General features: G+C 45.8%; 1 protein-coding gene across 7 annotated transcripts in view; it reads left to right on the forward strand.

Moving 5' to 3' along the window:
• NMNAT3 (nicotinamide nucleotide adenylyltransferase 3) overlaps nt 1-16,521 on the forward strand; it is a 99,339-nt gene that overhangs the window by 62,239 nt on the left and 20,579 nt on the right. For all 7 annotated transcript variants that reach the window (XM_030575687.1, XM_030575692.1, XM_030575688.1 and 4 more), the window contains exon 3: nt 12,894-13,077. In XM_030575687.1, the coding sequence (XP_030431547.1) occupies nt 12,894-13,077 (184 nt within the window). The remainder of the gene's footprint in view (nt 1-12,893; nt 13,078-16,521) is intronic.

The raw sequence follows: 16,521 nt of genomic DNA on the forward strand, positions 1-16,521 counted from the left end.
GTTTCATCCGAGAACTCTTAAGGAAAGGGAACAGCAGCTCAAAGCAATGCTCATGGAGGCAGCTCTGTACCCCCACTCTGACCCAGGCTTGGGAGTCCTGATCCCTAACGTGTCATCCTCAACGTGGAGCTCCCCAGCAAGCTCGGTGCTGAGAAAGGACTCCTCACAAGACACTCAACACTGACATGGCTCCTCGCGGGGCCCATCTGGTAGTTGGCACCGTTCCCACTCTCCAGTGCCTCAAAAGAAGCAGCCAGATGATTGCTCTCCTCCAGCTAGGCCACGAGACGTGCGACCCCAGGTGGGCCAGTCCTCTGGATCCCCTGCCGGGGCCTGTCGACTCCTGCCCAAGTTCTTCAGTTGAGTCCGGCCCCGCCTCGATCACTGGCACCTATGCAGCAGCTGCAGCTCCCATCAATGCCGGAAGCGTACCAGGCTGCTTGGGACCTCCTCCATCTTACGGCACCGTTCTCACCTGTCATGGAGGAACCTTCAGCTCTGGCACACCCATCCCGTCTTCCGGTGCATTCGAAGGGGAAGCAGGCTATGATGTCAAGACGCTTCCCCTCGCCATGTACCTCAGCGCCTATCTGGTCGGACAGAGAGCCTACCCAGTCCCCGAGCTTTCTACGGTCGAGGATTGGCTCCTCTGTGTCAGAGACCTCAGAATCAGAGTTCAACTCCTATCGCTCTGGAAGGAGCAAAAGTCACAGATGAAGCTCAGGTACACACAGGAGAGACCAGATGTGGCCTCCACAGTGGCAGAACCCACTTCAGTGGCCTTTCTGGACCCCCTGGGCTTTTCACCATGGCCAGGAAGGAATCCGGGGTCCCCATTCTGCAACGTCTTCTGTGGCCTCTGCCATCTTAGTTCTATCTTCCACTGCACATCTGCCCTCGGTGCCTGTGGTCACGATGCCTCTGACTCCATCATCAACTCTGGCACTGTGCTCGGCTCCAACCTTGGCACTGCCCTTCACAGCGTCAATGCACCTGTTTCCCATGCCTGCACCATTGTCAACATCGACCTCGATGCAGGCACTGCCCCTGCTTCCAGTGGCTCCTGTGAGCATGCTGATGCGGCTCCCTCCCATAGCCCCGGCACTGTCGGCGGCACCACTGCCTCCAACGCTGCCCCGAGAGTCATGTGGCAGATGGTAGGGAACTCCCACCTCCAATACATGCTGCTTCCTCCTCTTCATCACTGAATGAAGCATTGGTGGGAACAGCCGTAGCTCCTGCATTAGAGGACAATAGAGTGCTACAGCAGTTGCTGCGTAGGGCCGCTCAGGATCTGGGCATCAAGGCCAAGGAGGTGGTAGAGGAGGCTGATCCCATGGTGGACATCCTGGCACCCTCCGGACCGTCACATATCACCCTGCCATTTATAAAGACCATTGTGGACACCAGTAAGACCCTGTGGCAGATGCTTTATTCCTTGCCACCTACTGCCAAGGTATTTCATGCCCTCCAGAGGGTTTGAGCATTTGTACTCTCACCTGCCTCTAGACTTGCTGGTGGTTGATGAGGCTAACCAGTGTGAGAGACAGGGATGCTAAATGCCCTTGACCTAGTGGGGAGAAAGGTCTGCTCGACAGGTGGTTTGCAGCTCCATATCGCTAACCAGTGCAGCAATGGCAAAGTTCACAGAGCTCGTCCCTTCGGATTACTAGTCTGAGTTCACAGCCTTAGTGGAGGAAGGGAAGCTAGTCTCCTGGGCTTCCCTGCAGGCTGTGTTAGATGCTGCAGATGCTCCCACTAGAGTTATGGTGACAGAGGTGGCTATGAGGCGAGGTGCTTGGCTCCAAGTTTCATGGTTATCCTACGAGGTCCAGCAGACTATTCAGGACCTCCCATTTGAGGGTGTGACTCTGTTTTCAGAAGAGAGAGACAAGCGGCTGCACAGCCTGTAAGACTCCTGAGCCACCCTCAAATCCTTTGACCTGCACACCTCTGCCATGCAGCTAAGACATTTCTGCCCACAATCTCCTCAAATGTTCCAGCAGCAGAGCTGCCAAGATGGTTCTCGGAGGAGGAACAAGAGTGGCAGGGGGAGGCAACACCTTTCCTTGGGTCAGGGCTCTAGCCAGCCCAAACCACCCTCTGGCCTTAAACCAGCCTTTTGAAGGTGCGGTCAAGGAGGGCGCACCAGATCATGATCTGGATCTAACTCGCTTTTCCTCCCAACTATCCCCTTTCTACCGTGCATGGTCCCGTATAACCTTGGACCACTGGGTGCTTCGCACGGTAGAGGGAGCTCAGAGCAGAGCGCCTAGCATGTCAGACATTCCACCCTTACCTAACTGGACAATGTGCGTCAGTCATGATGGACAATATGACTGTAAAGTTCTATATCAACAAACGGGGGGTGCACGCTCCTCTCCCCTGTACCAGGAAGCCCTCATGCTATGGGACATCTATGTAGAACATTCAGTCCACTTGCAGGCGTCGTACCTCCCCAGGATTCAGAACAAGCTGGCAGACCACCTCAGCAGGTTGTTCCGCAGCCACGAGTGGTCTCTTCACCCAGATGTCAGAAGTTCAGTCTTCCAGAAGTGGGTATTTTCCCTGATTGACCTCTTCGCCACACGATGCACCAGGAAGTGCCAGCAGTTCTGCTCCTTCCAGAATCACAGCCTGGGCTCCACAGCAGATGCGTTCCTCCTCCATTGAGGAGGGGTTCTCCTATGCGCCTTCCTGCCAATACTGCTCGTTCATAAGTTCCTGTTCAAGATCCGCAGAGATCATGCTCAGGTCATACTGCTAGCATAGGCCTGGCCATGTCAGCATTGGTACACATCCCTCCTAGACATTTCTGTGGGAGCCCTAATTACCTTGCCACTCTTCCCAGACTTTCTCACACAGTATCACGGACCTTTCCAACACCCAAACCTGCAGTCACTCCATCTTACAGCATGGAAGCTCCATGGTTGAATCCGTCTGAGCTTTCCTGTTCAGACCAGGTTAGACAGGTCCTCTTGGCAGTAGAAAACCCTTGACGATGGCCACGTACCTTGCCAAGTGGAAGAGATTTTCAGTCTGGTTGGCGCAACACAACTCGCCCCCAACGCTAGCCTCAGTGCCGCACATTCTGGACTACCTTCTGTATCTGAAACAGGAGGGTCTCTCATTGTCTTCTATAAGAGTGCACTTGGCTGCCATCTCGACATTCCACCCGGGCATACAGGACTGCTCAGTTTTTGCTAACCCCATGGTCAGCCGCTTCCTAAAGGGGCTTGGCAGGTTGTACCCACATGTTCACCAACTGATTCCTGCCTGAGACCTCAACTTGGTCCTCTCTAGGCTCATGGGGCCACCCTTTGAGCCTTTAGCAACATGTTCCCTGCTCTACCTCTCCTACAAGGTTGCATTCCTGGTGGCAATAACCTTGGTCAAGAGGGCGTCTGAGCTCAGGAACCTGATTTCAGACCCACCCTACACCATGCTCTCCAAGGACAAGGTTCAGCTTAGGCCCCACCCTGCTTTCCTCCCAAAGGTTGTCTCACAATTCCCTGTGAACGAGGACATTTTCCTCCCTAAACCTCATTCTAACAACAGGGAACAGAGACTCCACACTCTGGCCATCCACAGAGTGCTGACTTTCTACATTGAGAGAAGAGTCATTCAGGAAGTTGGTCCAGCTCTTCGTGACAGGATGAAAGGTCAAGCAGTTATGGCCCAGCGCATTTCATCATGGATCATGGCCTGTATCAGTGAGTGCAATAACCTAGCAGCAGTTCCTGCACCTCCGATCATTGCGCACTCTACCAGGGCACAGGCTTCATCGACGGCGTTCTTGGCTCAAGTTCCTACTCAGGAAATCTGCAGAGCAGCGCCATGGTCTTCCATACACACTTTCTCCGCACACTAAGCAGTCCCCCGGCAGGCCAGAGACGATGCAGCCTTTGGAAGAGCAGTATTCCAATCAGCGGACAGCTCCAGCCCCACGTCCTATTTTGGCTTAGGAGTCACCTGATTAGAATGGACATGAACAAGCACTCAAAGAAGAAAAAACAGCTACCTCTTGTAACTGTTCTTTGAGATGTGTTGTTCATGTCCATTCCAATTCCAACCCTCCTACCCCTCTGTCGGAGTAGCCAGCAAGAAGGAACTGAAGGGGTAGTGGGTCGGCAGGGCTCTATATTAGGCACTATGAAGGCGTGACTCCAGGGGGTGCCCAGGCGAACCCAATGGATGCTGCTAGGGCAAAAATCTTCCAGCCAACGTGCACATGCACACGCACACACCTGATTGGAATGGACATGAACAACACATCTCGAAGAACAACAGTTACAAGAGATAAGTAACTGTTTTTTCTCATGATGATGTTGTTTCATTTGGGTGACCAGGCCTTGCCTTTCTTTGTTGCATTGTTTGCATTTTGCATGCATGCCTGTCTTACCCACAGGTAGATGAACTTCATTAAAATATTCCCAAGCTGGGTCTCTTTTACGGCCTGTTGCCATTATAGGTTTTCCCTTCTAGTGAGAGAATAGTATGGTAGATCTTAAATCAATGAAGGCTACACTTAGAAAGACCTCAAGACTTCTGGAATATGCTGCTCAGAGTGTTTCACTTTTGTTTCTACTCCCTGTCTCTCCCTTCTCACGTTTATCTCCAGACTTCTTCTCCTTTAGAAGATCTATTCCTCCCCAACAAATTTGCAGAGGAACAATAGGGTTGAGGTCTGTTATTTCTCACCTCTCTATATATTTCTTTCTTTATTTAAAACATTTATTTATTTATTTAAAAACACAAAACTACAGCTTGAGAACTGCAAAACTAAGCCCTGGTCTACACTACAAGTTTAGGTCGAATTTAGCAGCATTAGATCAATTTAACCCTGCACCCATCCACACGACAAAGCCATTTTTGTCGACTTAAAGGGTTCTTAAAATCGATTTCTGAACTCCTTCCCGATGAGAGGATTAGCACTGAAATCAACCATGCTGGGTTGAATTTGAGGAAGTGTGGACGCAATTCGATGGTATTGGCCTCCGGGAGCTATCCTACAGTGCTCCATTGTGACCGCTCTGGAAAGCACTCTCAACTCAGATGCACTGGCCAGGTAAACAGGAAAAACACCATGAACTTTTGAATTTTATTTCCTGTTTGGCCAGCGTGGCAAGCTGATCAGCACAGGTGACCATACAAAGATCATCAGCAGAGGTGACCATGGAGTCCCAGAATCGCAAAAGAGCTCCAGCATGGACTGAACAGGAGGTACTGGATCTGATCGCTGTGTAGGGAGACAAATCCGTGCTATCATAACTCTGTTCCAAAAGACAAAATGCCAAAATATTTGAAAAAATCTCCAAGGGCATGAAGGACAGAGGCTATAACAGGGACCCGCAGCAGTGCCATGTGAAACTTAAGGAACTCAGGCAAGCAGACCAAAAAGCCAAAGAGGCAAAGCACCGCTCCGGGTTAGACCCTCAGACATGCCACTTTTATGATGAACTGCATGCAGTTCTAGGGGGTACCCCTAGGGTACCCCACCCTGTATGTGGACTCTTGCAAGGTAGTCTCACACAACAGGTATGAGGATTTTGGGAACAAGGAAGATGATAGCACACAGAAGGCAACAGAGAAACCATTCTCCCAGACAGCCAGGAGACGTTATCCTCCCAACTCGGGCTCCCGGACCTTGAAGGCGGAGAAGGCCCCTCTGGTGAGTGTACCTTTGTAAATATAATACATGGTTTAAAACCAAGCATGTTTAATTTGTCCTGAAGATTTGGGATGTGTTTGCAGCCAATAAAGCTGCTGGAATGCAGTCAAGCAATATCCGTTCTTTATCTCTCTGTATTACCCTCAGGAGAGTGATGTTATTCATGGTCGCCTGCTTGAAACAGGGACACAGTTTCTGCTGGACTGTGTGACTGTGGCTGAAAAGAAATCCATCCCCATTGTTAGCCACGCAGTGGGAGAAGGGGTGAAGCGATCATCCCAGAGAATTGGGTGTATGTGGGGGGTTGGGGGGTAATTGGGTTTGTGCTGCACGTTAATCCGAAAACCTTAACCCTCCTTTTAAATGGCCAACCCATTTTAAATGGTCAACCCAACTCTCCCTTTTTTTCCTCCCGCAGCTGCAAATGTTTCAACGCTACCACTATCATCTCCGTCCCAGAGGCTAGCACAGATAAGAAGGTGAAAAAAACGCATGCAGTCCTCCCGCACTAAAAGAGCCCAGCAGAATGCATGGAGGCAAACAGTGTCAGAGCCTGGGAAAGCACAAAATGAATGCGAGTACCAGAGGGATGCATGAGATGAGAGGAGGCAGGATCAAGAGGAGAGGTGGCTGGAGCAAGAGGAATGATGGCGGCAGAGTGATGAGAGGAGGCAATGCTGAGGCTACTGGAGGATCAAACTGATATGCTCTGGCGTATGGTTGAGTTGCAGGAAAGGCAGGAGGCCAGACTGCCACTGCAGCCTGGGTGTAACCAACTGCTCTCCTCCGCAAGTTGCATAGCCTCACCCAGACGCCCAAGGTCGCGGTGCGGGGGGGCCCTCTGGGCACCCAACCACTCCACCCCAAAGGACTGCCCAAGCAACAGAAGGCTGGCATTCAATAAGTTTTGAAGTGCAGTGTGGCCTTGTCCTTCCCTCCTCCCCTCCTCCACCACCTCACCTGGTGCTTCTCTCCTTCACCACCCCTTCCAGGCTACCTTGGCAGTTATCCCCCTATTTCTGTGACTTATTTAATAAAGAATGCATGAATTTGAAACAACAATGACTTTATTGCCTCTGCAAGCAGTGATCGAGTGGGGGGAGGGGAGGGCAGTTGGCTTACAGGGAAGTAGAGTGAACCAAGGAGGCAGGCTTTCATCAGGGAGAAACAAACAGAACGTTCACACCATAGCTTGACCAGACATAAAGCTGGTTTTCAAAGCTTCTCTGATGTGCCATGTGCCCTGCTGTGCTCTTCTAACTGCCCTGGTGTCGGGCTGCGTGTAATCAGCGGCTAAGTGATTTGCTTCATCCTCCCATCCCACCATAAACGTCTCCCCCTTACTCTCACAGATACTGTGGAGCACAGAGCAAGCAGTAATAATGATGGGAATATTGGTTTCGCTGAGGTCTAACCGAGTCAGTAAACTGCTCCAATGTGCATTTAAACGTCCAGACACATTCTGTGCACATTCTGCCACCATTCTGCACTTGCTCAGCCTATAGTTGAACAGCTCCTGTGCCTGTGTATGGCTTCATGAGCCTTGGCATTAAGGGGTAGGCTGGGTCCCTAAGGATAACTATAGGCGGCGTGACAAAGTTCCTTCTCTACCTTGGTGGGTCCTGCGCTTATTGACGGATTTGCTCGCTTCAGAGATTCACCATGTGGGTCAGGAAACAGCCCAGAGACCTTCCCCTCTGGTAGAAGCCACAGTCCAGGTCAATTCCTCCTGTTTCTGATCAGGAGTTGGGAGGTTTGGGGGGAACCCAGGCCTGCCCTCTACTCTGGGTTCCAGCCTAGGGCTCTGTGAACTGCAACTGTCTAGAGTGCCTCCTGGAACAGCTGCACAACAGCTACAACTCCCTGGGCTACTTTCCCATGGCCTCCTTGTCATAAACAGATTGTTAAGGGTTAATGTCTCTTCTACCTATAAACGGTTACAAGCAGGGAACTGGACACCTGACCAGAAGACCAATCAGAAGACAAGATACTTTTAAATTTGGGTGGAGGGAAGCTTTTGTGTGTGTTCTTTGTCCGTTGTGTGTTCTTCTCTCGGAGGGTCTGAGAGAGACCAGACATTACTACAGGCTCTCTAAGTTTCTTTTCAAATAGTAAGTAAAAACAGGCGGTTTAGGCTTTTTGATTGTTTTACTCTATTTGCAATTGTGGATCCGGCTGGTTAACTTTTATATGTGTAGTTGCTGGGAATATTTTGATTTGTATTGGTACTGGGGGGAAAGTCTCTTTCTGGTGTCTGTAAGCTATAGGACCCTGTAATATTTACATCTTGAAGTTACAGAGATAATTCTTTACTTTTTCCTTTCTTTTATTAAAAGATTTCTTTTTTAGAGAACCTGATTGATTTTTTTTCCTTGTTTCCCTTGTTTTATTCCAGGGGATTGGGATAACTCACCAGGACGGGTGGGGGAGACGGGAGGGGGGAGAGATAGAATCTCTCTCTGTTTTCCTTGAATCTGTTTGCCTCTTTGTGAAAGGGAAGGGAGATGCTTCTCTGTATGGTGACTTAAGAGGTTGGATCAGTATCTCTCAGGATAGCCCAGGGAGGGAAATTCTGGGAGGGGGAAAGGTGGGGGAATGGTTTATTTCTCCTTGTTTTAAGAACCCAAGGGATCTGGGTTCTTGGGGTCCCCAGGGAAGGTTGGGGAGGTCAGAGTGCCCCAAAACACTATATTTTTGGGTGGTGGCAGTGCTATCAGATCTAAGCTGGTAATTAAGCTTAGAGGATTCAGGTGCTAGTATCTCATTTTCTGAACTCTAAGGTTCAGATCTGAGAGGGAATGCTATGACACTCCTCCCAACACCTTCTTTGTCCTCACCACAGGACCTTTCTCTTTGTGTGTGATAATGATTGTACTCCTCACTCCTCCAACAATAGACCTTCTCACTCTCAGCTCCTAGTGCCTCTTGTTCCCAGCTCCTCACATGCACACTACAAACTGAAGTGAGGTCCTTTTTAACTCAGGTGCCCTGATTAGCCAGCCTGTCCTAATTCTTAGTTGGCTCCAGGTGTCCTAATTAGCCTTCCTGCCTTAGTTGGTTCCAGCAAGTTCCTGCTTGTTCTGGAACTGCCCCTGTTACCTTACCCAGAGAAAAGGGAGCTACTTAATCTGGGACTAATGTATCTGCCTTCTAACACTCTCTTGTAGCCATCTGGCCTGACCCTGTCAGAGCGGTTATTTTCTGGTCTGGAAAGTAAGTCCCTTGCGGCAGCTGTTCAGACAGACCAGAGTTCCTGAAGATGTGATCATCATGTATCTTTCCCAGCCATCCCATGCTGATGTTGGTGAAACGTCCCTTGTGATCCACCAGTGCTTGCAGCACCATTGAAAAGTACCCCTTTGGGTTTATGTACTGGCTGCCTTGGTGTCCCAAGATAAAGATATCGGTTCCGTCTATCGCCCCACCCTGTTAGGGAATCCCATTGCAGCAAAGCCATCCACTATGACCTGCACATTTCCCAGAGTCACTATCCTTGATAGCAACAGCTCAATGATTGCATTGGCTCCTTGGATCACAGCAGCACCCACAGTAGATTTGCCCACTCCAGATTGATTCCCGGCTGTCCGGTAGCTGTCTGGCTTTGCAAGCTTCCAGAGGGCTATCGCCACTTGCTTGTGAACTGTGAGGGCTGCTCTCATCTTGGTATTCTTGTGGTTCAGGGCAGAGAAAAGCAAGTCACAAAGTTCCATGAAAGTGCCCTTACCCATGCGAAAGTTTTGCAGCCTCTGAGAATCATCCCAGACCTGAAATACTATGTGGTCCAACCAGTCTGTGCTTGTTTCCCGGGCCCAGAATTGGCATTCCATAGCATGAAACTGCCCCATTACCACCACAATGTCTAAATTGCCAGGGCCTGTGCTTTGAGAGAAGTCTGTGTCCATGTCCTCATCACTCTCGTTACTGCGCTGCCGTCGCCGTCTCGCATGCTTTTGCAGGTTCTGGTACTGCATATACTGCAAAATAATGTGCGAGGTGTTTACAGTGCTCATAACTGCCGTGGTGATCTGAGCGGGCTCCATACTTGCTGTGGTGTGGCGTCTGCAGGAGAGCAGAGTGGCAGCGGAAGCGTGATGATGGTTTTCAGCCCTACTGCACTGTCTGCTGCCAGAGCAGGAGAGCAGAGTGGCAGCGGAAGCATGATGATGTTTTCAGCCCTATTGTACCATCTGCTGCCAGCAGCACTCAGGACACAACAGCGGCGGCTGAGCTGAGCGGGCTGCGCGCTTGCTGGTATGGAGTCTGCGCGAAAAAAAGGTGCGAAACGATTGTCTGCCTTTGCTCTCATGGAGGGAGGAGTGACTGATGACATGTACCCAAAACCACCTGCGACAATGTTTTTGCCCCGTCAAAAACATTGTGGGAGTTCAACCCAAAATTCCAATGGGTGGCAGAGACAGCAGGAACCGTGGGATAGCTACCCACAGTGCAACGTTCTGAAAGTCGACACTAGCCTTGGTACTGTGGACACACTCCGCCGACTTAATGCAACTTAATCCGCTTAGTGGGGACACTACAATCGACTGTATAAAATCGCTTCCTAAAAATTCAACTTATAAATTCAACCTAATTTTGTAGTATAGACAGACGCTAAGCATCTCTGATAGTATCTTCTAGACTGAGCACTGAGTCCTATTGTGTAGATAGAAAGATTAACCTAAATAATCAGTTTGGAAGCCCCTGGAACCCCATAAGATTGGGTCCCTAATCCATGAACTATTGGAACTAATTTACAAAACATTTCTTAAACATTACATGAATATATTGTCTCGTAGTACAGAATTAGAATTTATAATCCCTACTCCATGATAAGATATCTTTGAGCTATAATTTATCTTAATTAAAACTATCTTTTAGATAAGTTTTTTTCTCAAAAAGGATTTTATCAAAAAAACCGATATAAATTTAAAAAATCTGATTTTTTTTAAGTCATTGATTTTATCCACTCTGATCAAGATATCTCACTCCTATTGCTTCTCCCCATCCCCTAGGTAAGTAACACTGTCAGAATGAAATTAAGTTGGTTTGGCATGATTCGTGCTTCGCAGATCCGTGCTAGCTATTCCTGTAAACCATATTATCCTCCAGGGTACAAATTGATTAATAATTTGTTCCAGTATCTTTCCTGGGATCAAAGTTAATCTGACCGGTCTATAATTCCCTGGGTCCTCTTTTGCTCCCCTTTTTAAAGAGCCAATGTATGTATCATGCAGTGGGAGGTCAGACCTGCCGAGGTGTGTGAACATACAAGTTACTACAGAGGACGTAAGACCTAATTCTGTTGCACCTAATGAAGATTCTTCTTTACCTCAATGGCAGCAATCTGTGGTTGTTAGAGCAGAAGATTCTGATTTTCATCATTGCTTACCCCACTGGAAAGATGCAAGTCTACTTCTGAATAAAGATCCAAGTGTGTACATCTAATAAAGACACAGTACTTCCTTAAGGTACTGCAGTTACAAGTAACTTACAAGTAACTTACTCTTACTTGGATAATGTGATCACACTCCAGCTTGAGCTTTTAGTTCTTTTATTAAATATATTTGCTGTAGTATATAGTTTATAAAAGAACAAATATCTTCTGCCTTAATTTTATAGAAATGTTGGGGGGGAAATGAACTGAAGCCCAGAAATGAAAATTGTTGTATAGTATGTTATAAGCAAAGTACCTTATAAAATGTAAAAACAATATATCAGTCCATACAGTATTACAACTCCCTTCCTAACTGGGGATCTATTATAACGCTATATTATCCAAGCAGTTGATTTATTTATAAGTGTTATTAATAAAAATCTCATAGGTAGCACTGTAAGTTTACACAACATTGCAAATATTTTATGTACCCATGTATTGTTCAACGCTTCAGATGAATTTTCACCAAATGTAAGTGAAAATCTTTTCACCGTCAGACTGAAGTGGATTTAATGACACTTACTTTCCAGCTCCACAGACTGCATTGCCTATGAGGATAGTTTAAAAGAGAAGGTACTTTAAGCTGGGTTTTTCAAAGCAAACAGGCATGCAAATTGTGTTGAATTGTAATGGGATTTGTGTGCCTAATTCCCTGAGGCTCTCTTGAAAATCTCACCCCTAATATATAAAATGAAATTGCAATCCATTATCTTATAGTGTCATGTTCAAGTATCAGAAATGAATTAGGATGCTCTCAGGATAGCCCTCTTTGTAGAATAATAGAGAGTGGCTGCAGCAGGGTGATCTGATTTTTTTTTTCTTTATTCAGTAATGTCAGTTATAAAGAGATCTGTTTTTATTTTATTTTCTCTCCATATACCATACAGTACCTATGTTAGATTCATAAAGATTTTAGCGCGATCATTTTGTATTTATTGAAACATCTCTATTCTGCACTCTGTTCTTATCCATTCTAGGGACGTGAAACTCATGTTGGTGCTGCCTTTCTCTGCTGATTCTGTTTGGATAAATTCTATAGGTTTTGTGGGAAGATTTTATCTACTTTTATTTCCTGACTTGAATCTGAGGTTGCAGACTCTGACTATGAGAGTTTATAGCGTTAATGATTTCATTACATTACAGTAGTTGGAAAATATGGGCATATTTTCACATTTAATTAACATGTTCAACCAGATGGAAAGCAAGCTTCATGGCAGATAAACTCGGCATGAATGTTTTTCCACAATGTTTTAAGTCTTGTTTTAAAACACCTTCATCACCCATCCTGTGCTATACAAAAAATAGAATTTTTGAATCGACTGATTTGCCTGGTTTGTGCTATTAAACAGTACAGCAGAAAACTGCTCCGGTTTTACATAATGTAATTCTTGCTTTAGCCTGATGAGGAAGCACAATGATCTTGTTAAATGATATGCATGAGATGCTTGGAAACAAACTCTGGTCAATTAAAACATTCATCATCTAGGCTGTCTGAAAGTTGCAATGGTACAGTTACTTGAACTAAAAATTCATTAACCTTCTCTTCAGTGAGCTTGATCATCTGCATTATAAATGACAAACATTTCTATTTGCAGGAAGTTTACTACTCATCCAGCTTTCCTTTTAATGTTGTCTAATGGAGTTAACATTTCAATAATAGAACTTTGCAGAGTATAATCACAGAAGAACAGGAACATTACTTTTTAGTGTTTACATAAATTGCAGTTTCCTTTCTATCACCATTTTTTAAAAATGATCTAAAATGCTGATTTTCTTTCTTGCCTTCCCAAGGAAGGTACCAGGTGATTGAAGGTATCATTTCTCCGGTCAGCGATAACTATGGAAAGAAAGGCTTGGTTTCAGCAAGGCACCGGATAGCTATGGCTCATCTTGCACTGGAGACATCAGACTGGATTAGAGTGGATCCATGGGAGAGTGAACAGGAGAAGTGGACTGAGACTGTAAAGGTGCTAAGGTAATTGTGTTTATTTTTGTTCAAGGAGTTGCCAGAGGCCACAACAGATCACAAGGAGTAGCATTGGTCATGTCTGCGTTTTAACAGGGCTACAATACAATGGAAAGGGCAAAGATGTCTGTATACTCACTAGGGCAAAGTACTAGTTGGGTAGGCCTTTTAGACCATTCACCTAAGCTGAAACAATGGGGAGTGATTCATCCTTGACCAGAGAGATGAAAAGCCTCTTAAGGATTGTTCATGTGTCATCTGCTTTGTGATAAGGATGCTGGGTTTGTGAGCGATGAACACTCATGAATTAAACTTTTTTCTCTGAGCAGGATTCTCAGTCTGGAGTCTAGTGTTCCCTACTGCAAGGCAGGTGGAGCTCCCCAAGCTTTCAGTCATTTTAGTCTATAAGAGCAGTAGTATTGGGTGGTCGCTCAAGTCCCCCAACGCACACCCTTACACTAGTGGTCACACACCATCCAGGACATTAACTGCCACCATGGGAGCTTTTCAGTGAGTTCCTTCTTGATTAGAGTCATTGAAGGAGCTCCATGCCAAAGTCCATGCCTCTTCATGTGTTGCTCCAGTTCTTCAGTACAATCAGCACTGATCTTTCCTTGGGTCCTTTTCTGCTGTGTCCCTGGCCGGCCTTCCAGTCAGGTCTGGTTCTTTTTGCTGTTAAATTTATTTTCTGTGCCAAGACCCCAGTGGCTTCTGGGGCTGAACTTGGAGCAATCTAAAGTTCTCAGAATGGCTTTCTGTTTCGTTTAAGAGAAATTCACTGGACACTGCCATCACTGATAGGAACATGTTACAGTGATATGCCAGTTGCCTTTCACACTGCTGTGGTGTGGCTGGCCTGAACTCAATAATGATGTCAAGGCTCATTTGATCCAAGGTATGGTGGTTTCCTCTGCCTGCCTCAGGGCTGTTTCCATCTTACACAAAGCAGTTATGTAGTCCTCGCTTCATAAGCTTGCGAAGTACTGTTGCTTGGATTCAGTCTGTGGGGAAGAATCCTACTCTGGTCATTCAGTACTGCAGGGGTATAGGGGAGCCCAAACTCTCCCACCTGCTAAAATTTTGTTAGCATGCGTCTTGAAAGCAGTCAGAAGGTGACAGGGTTTGGTGTGTATCTTATCTCTCTCTTTTATATTCTTCTCATTTCTTGGCTTCAGCCTTGTTCTTGCTTCCTGTTGCAGTTATTTATGGTTTCACATTTGATCTTTCTTCAGTCTCTGAGAGGGAGAATTCTTCCCAGGTGCTATAGTAAGAGAAGATTGCTGTGTAATTTTGCTTCTCTAATTTAGCAAGATTTCTTCAGGGTGACGGTGGGAGATATTATTTTTGACTTAACCATGAACTGACTGTAAAGTTCCAAGAGAAGCTGGGGGTGGGAGGAGTGGGGGTGGTGTGAGACCACCAGTAGTAAAATGACATGTGCCTCAGTGTACTACTTCTGACATTGGGAATTTAGAACTTGAGAGTCAGGGGAGCGTCTCCTGTCTCACATTAGGGAGCACAAGAGCCAGCGGTGAGACTCTGACCAGAATAATGCTTTCAGAGAAGCCAAACTACTAGGTAAGTAATTCTTTCATGTTGGCCTTGATGACAGTTCTAAAGTCTGCCTGGCATGCTGGAAATGCATATATCTGGATTCTAGTAGAGTTGGGGAGGGGAGAAACAAGAAAGAAGTCAACAGTTAATCTAGAAATGTCTTTTGAGGGGACTTCTACTGGATTTTTAAACAATTGATTTTGGTGCATACAGCTGATTAAGGAACAAGTTTTCAGCCATGGTCTCTGAATTTTCATGGGCAAAATATGTGTATGCATATATTCACAGGTGAAAAATTGAGTGAGTTGTCTGAAAATTAAAGTACCTGTACATGTTTAATCTACATGTTTCTGTGATGACATACCTACACAAGTTTAAGAATATTTATAATTTTCATTATTTAAAGATCTTATCCACCTAGGAGGATAGAGATTAAGGCTATGAAAGCACTAAACCTTTTGATTGTGGTCCTGATCATCACTTTTAAAAAGGAATGCTATCAGTGTTATAGGCCCCACATCTACTATTATTACATACAGTGCCTATAAATGACACACGCACTTACCTATGATGTCACTGTTCTCACATGCTGAGTGTGTCTCCTAAAGATGAAACCAATATCTGCCCTCCAAAACCAGAGCTTGAATGGTCTGATAACCAGATTATTGATTCTGAATGACCTACACATCCTGCTTCTTAGTCTTAAATTTTCAAAACAGTAATTTTGGGTGCCTCACTTTTTAGATGTCTGACTTGAGACCCATTAAAGGGGACTGGTTTTCGATTGAGTGCTCAGGACTCAAATTGGGCACCAAAATTGAGGCACACCAAATCACTAGTCACCCTAGAAAATTGTCTTTAATTTCTCCAGGTAAGTTTAAGAAATTAAGTAATATTAAACATGCATTGTTCTTAGGTCACATGGTCTAAATAGGTTAAGAACCATGTGGCTGTGAGAAATAGAGAAAAAACTCTCCTCACCAAGGCCCTTCTGGATTGATTAGTACAGAGAAGTGAAACAGGAGGCTAATATAACTTACAAACCAGTCTACTTTCTTGAACTTCCCACTAAATTAATTAAGCTGTTTTTGCCCTCAGTATTGTTTTGGCAGCATGTTTATCAGTTCAAACCAGTGCTTTGAAGGATCTCTTACTGAGACTCTCAGCTAGTAAAACCCAACTCCATGGCAGCTGCTGGGTTTTTTTTACAGCCACCTGAATTTGCTGTGTCCTTTTGTCTGAAACCCTACAACTTCAGCCAGCCACACACATACATATATACATAAATAAATAAATACATTATGGTGGGTGGTATCACAGCATGTTTTACTTCTTGCCCTATTTCTATTTGAGAACATAGAAATTGTAGAATAAATCAATTGACAGACACATTTCCTTAAGTCGGGTCAGGTTTAGCCTGTATTTTATGAGAGACCTCCAAGGAACATGATTGTGCTATGTTTTTGATTCAACATTCTCAGCCACAGCCATCTCTCTTCACTATGGGGTGTGCTTTCTCTCCCTCTGATTAGAGCCAGAGCTTAGGGACTCAGACACAAACCTTCCAAGATTGTCCAGCAAGTAGTGTCAATTGGGCTTGTTATTCTTCACTTGTTTTCCTGAACAATCATGTTGCATCATTCCTAAACAACTGCTGCTTTCCACCAGAGAAGCAGCTGTAGTTGTTCCAGGTGAAGTGAGCCCTGTAGTTATCCAGGCCTTGATCCTACAAGCCTTCTATATTCACAGCTCCCTTTGAAGTCAGTAGATATGCTGCTTGTAAGCATTTGGTTTTTAAGATACTTTGGAATCCTGTTGGATAAGAGGTGCTGTATAAATATAAACTATATATGTATATATTTTGTCAGTGATTATAACCACAGTGTCATGTGAGCAACC

This window comes from Gopherus evgoodei, chromosome 9 (assembly GCF_007399415.2).
Source record: "Gopherus evgoodei ecotype Sinaloan lineage chromosome 9, rGopEvg1_v1.p, whole genome shotgun sequence".
In the NCBI taxonomy this organism is placed as follows: Eukaryota; Metazoa; Chordata; order Testudines; family Testudinidae; genus Gopherus; species Gopherus evgoodei.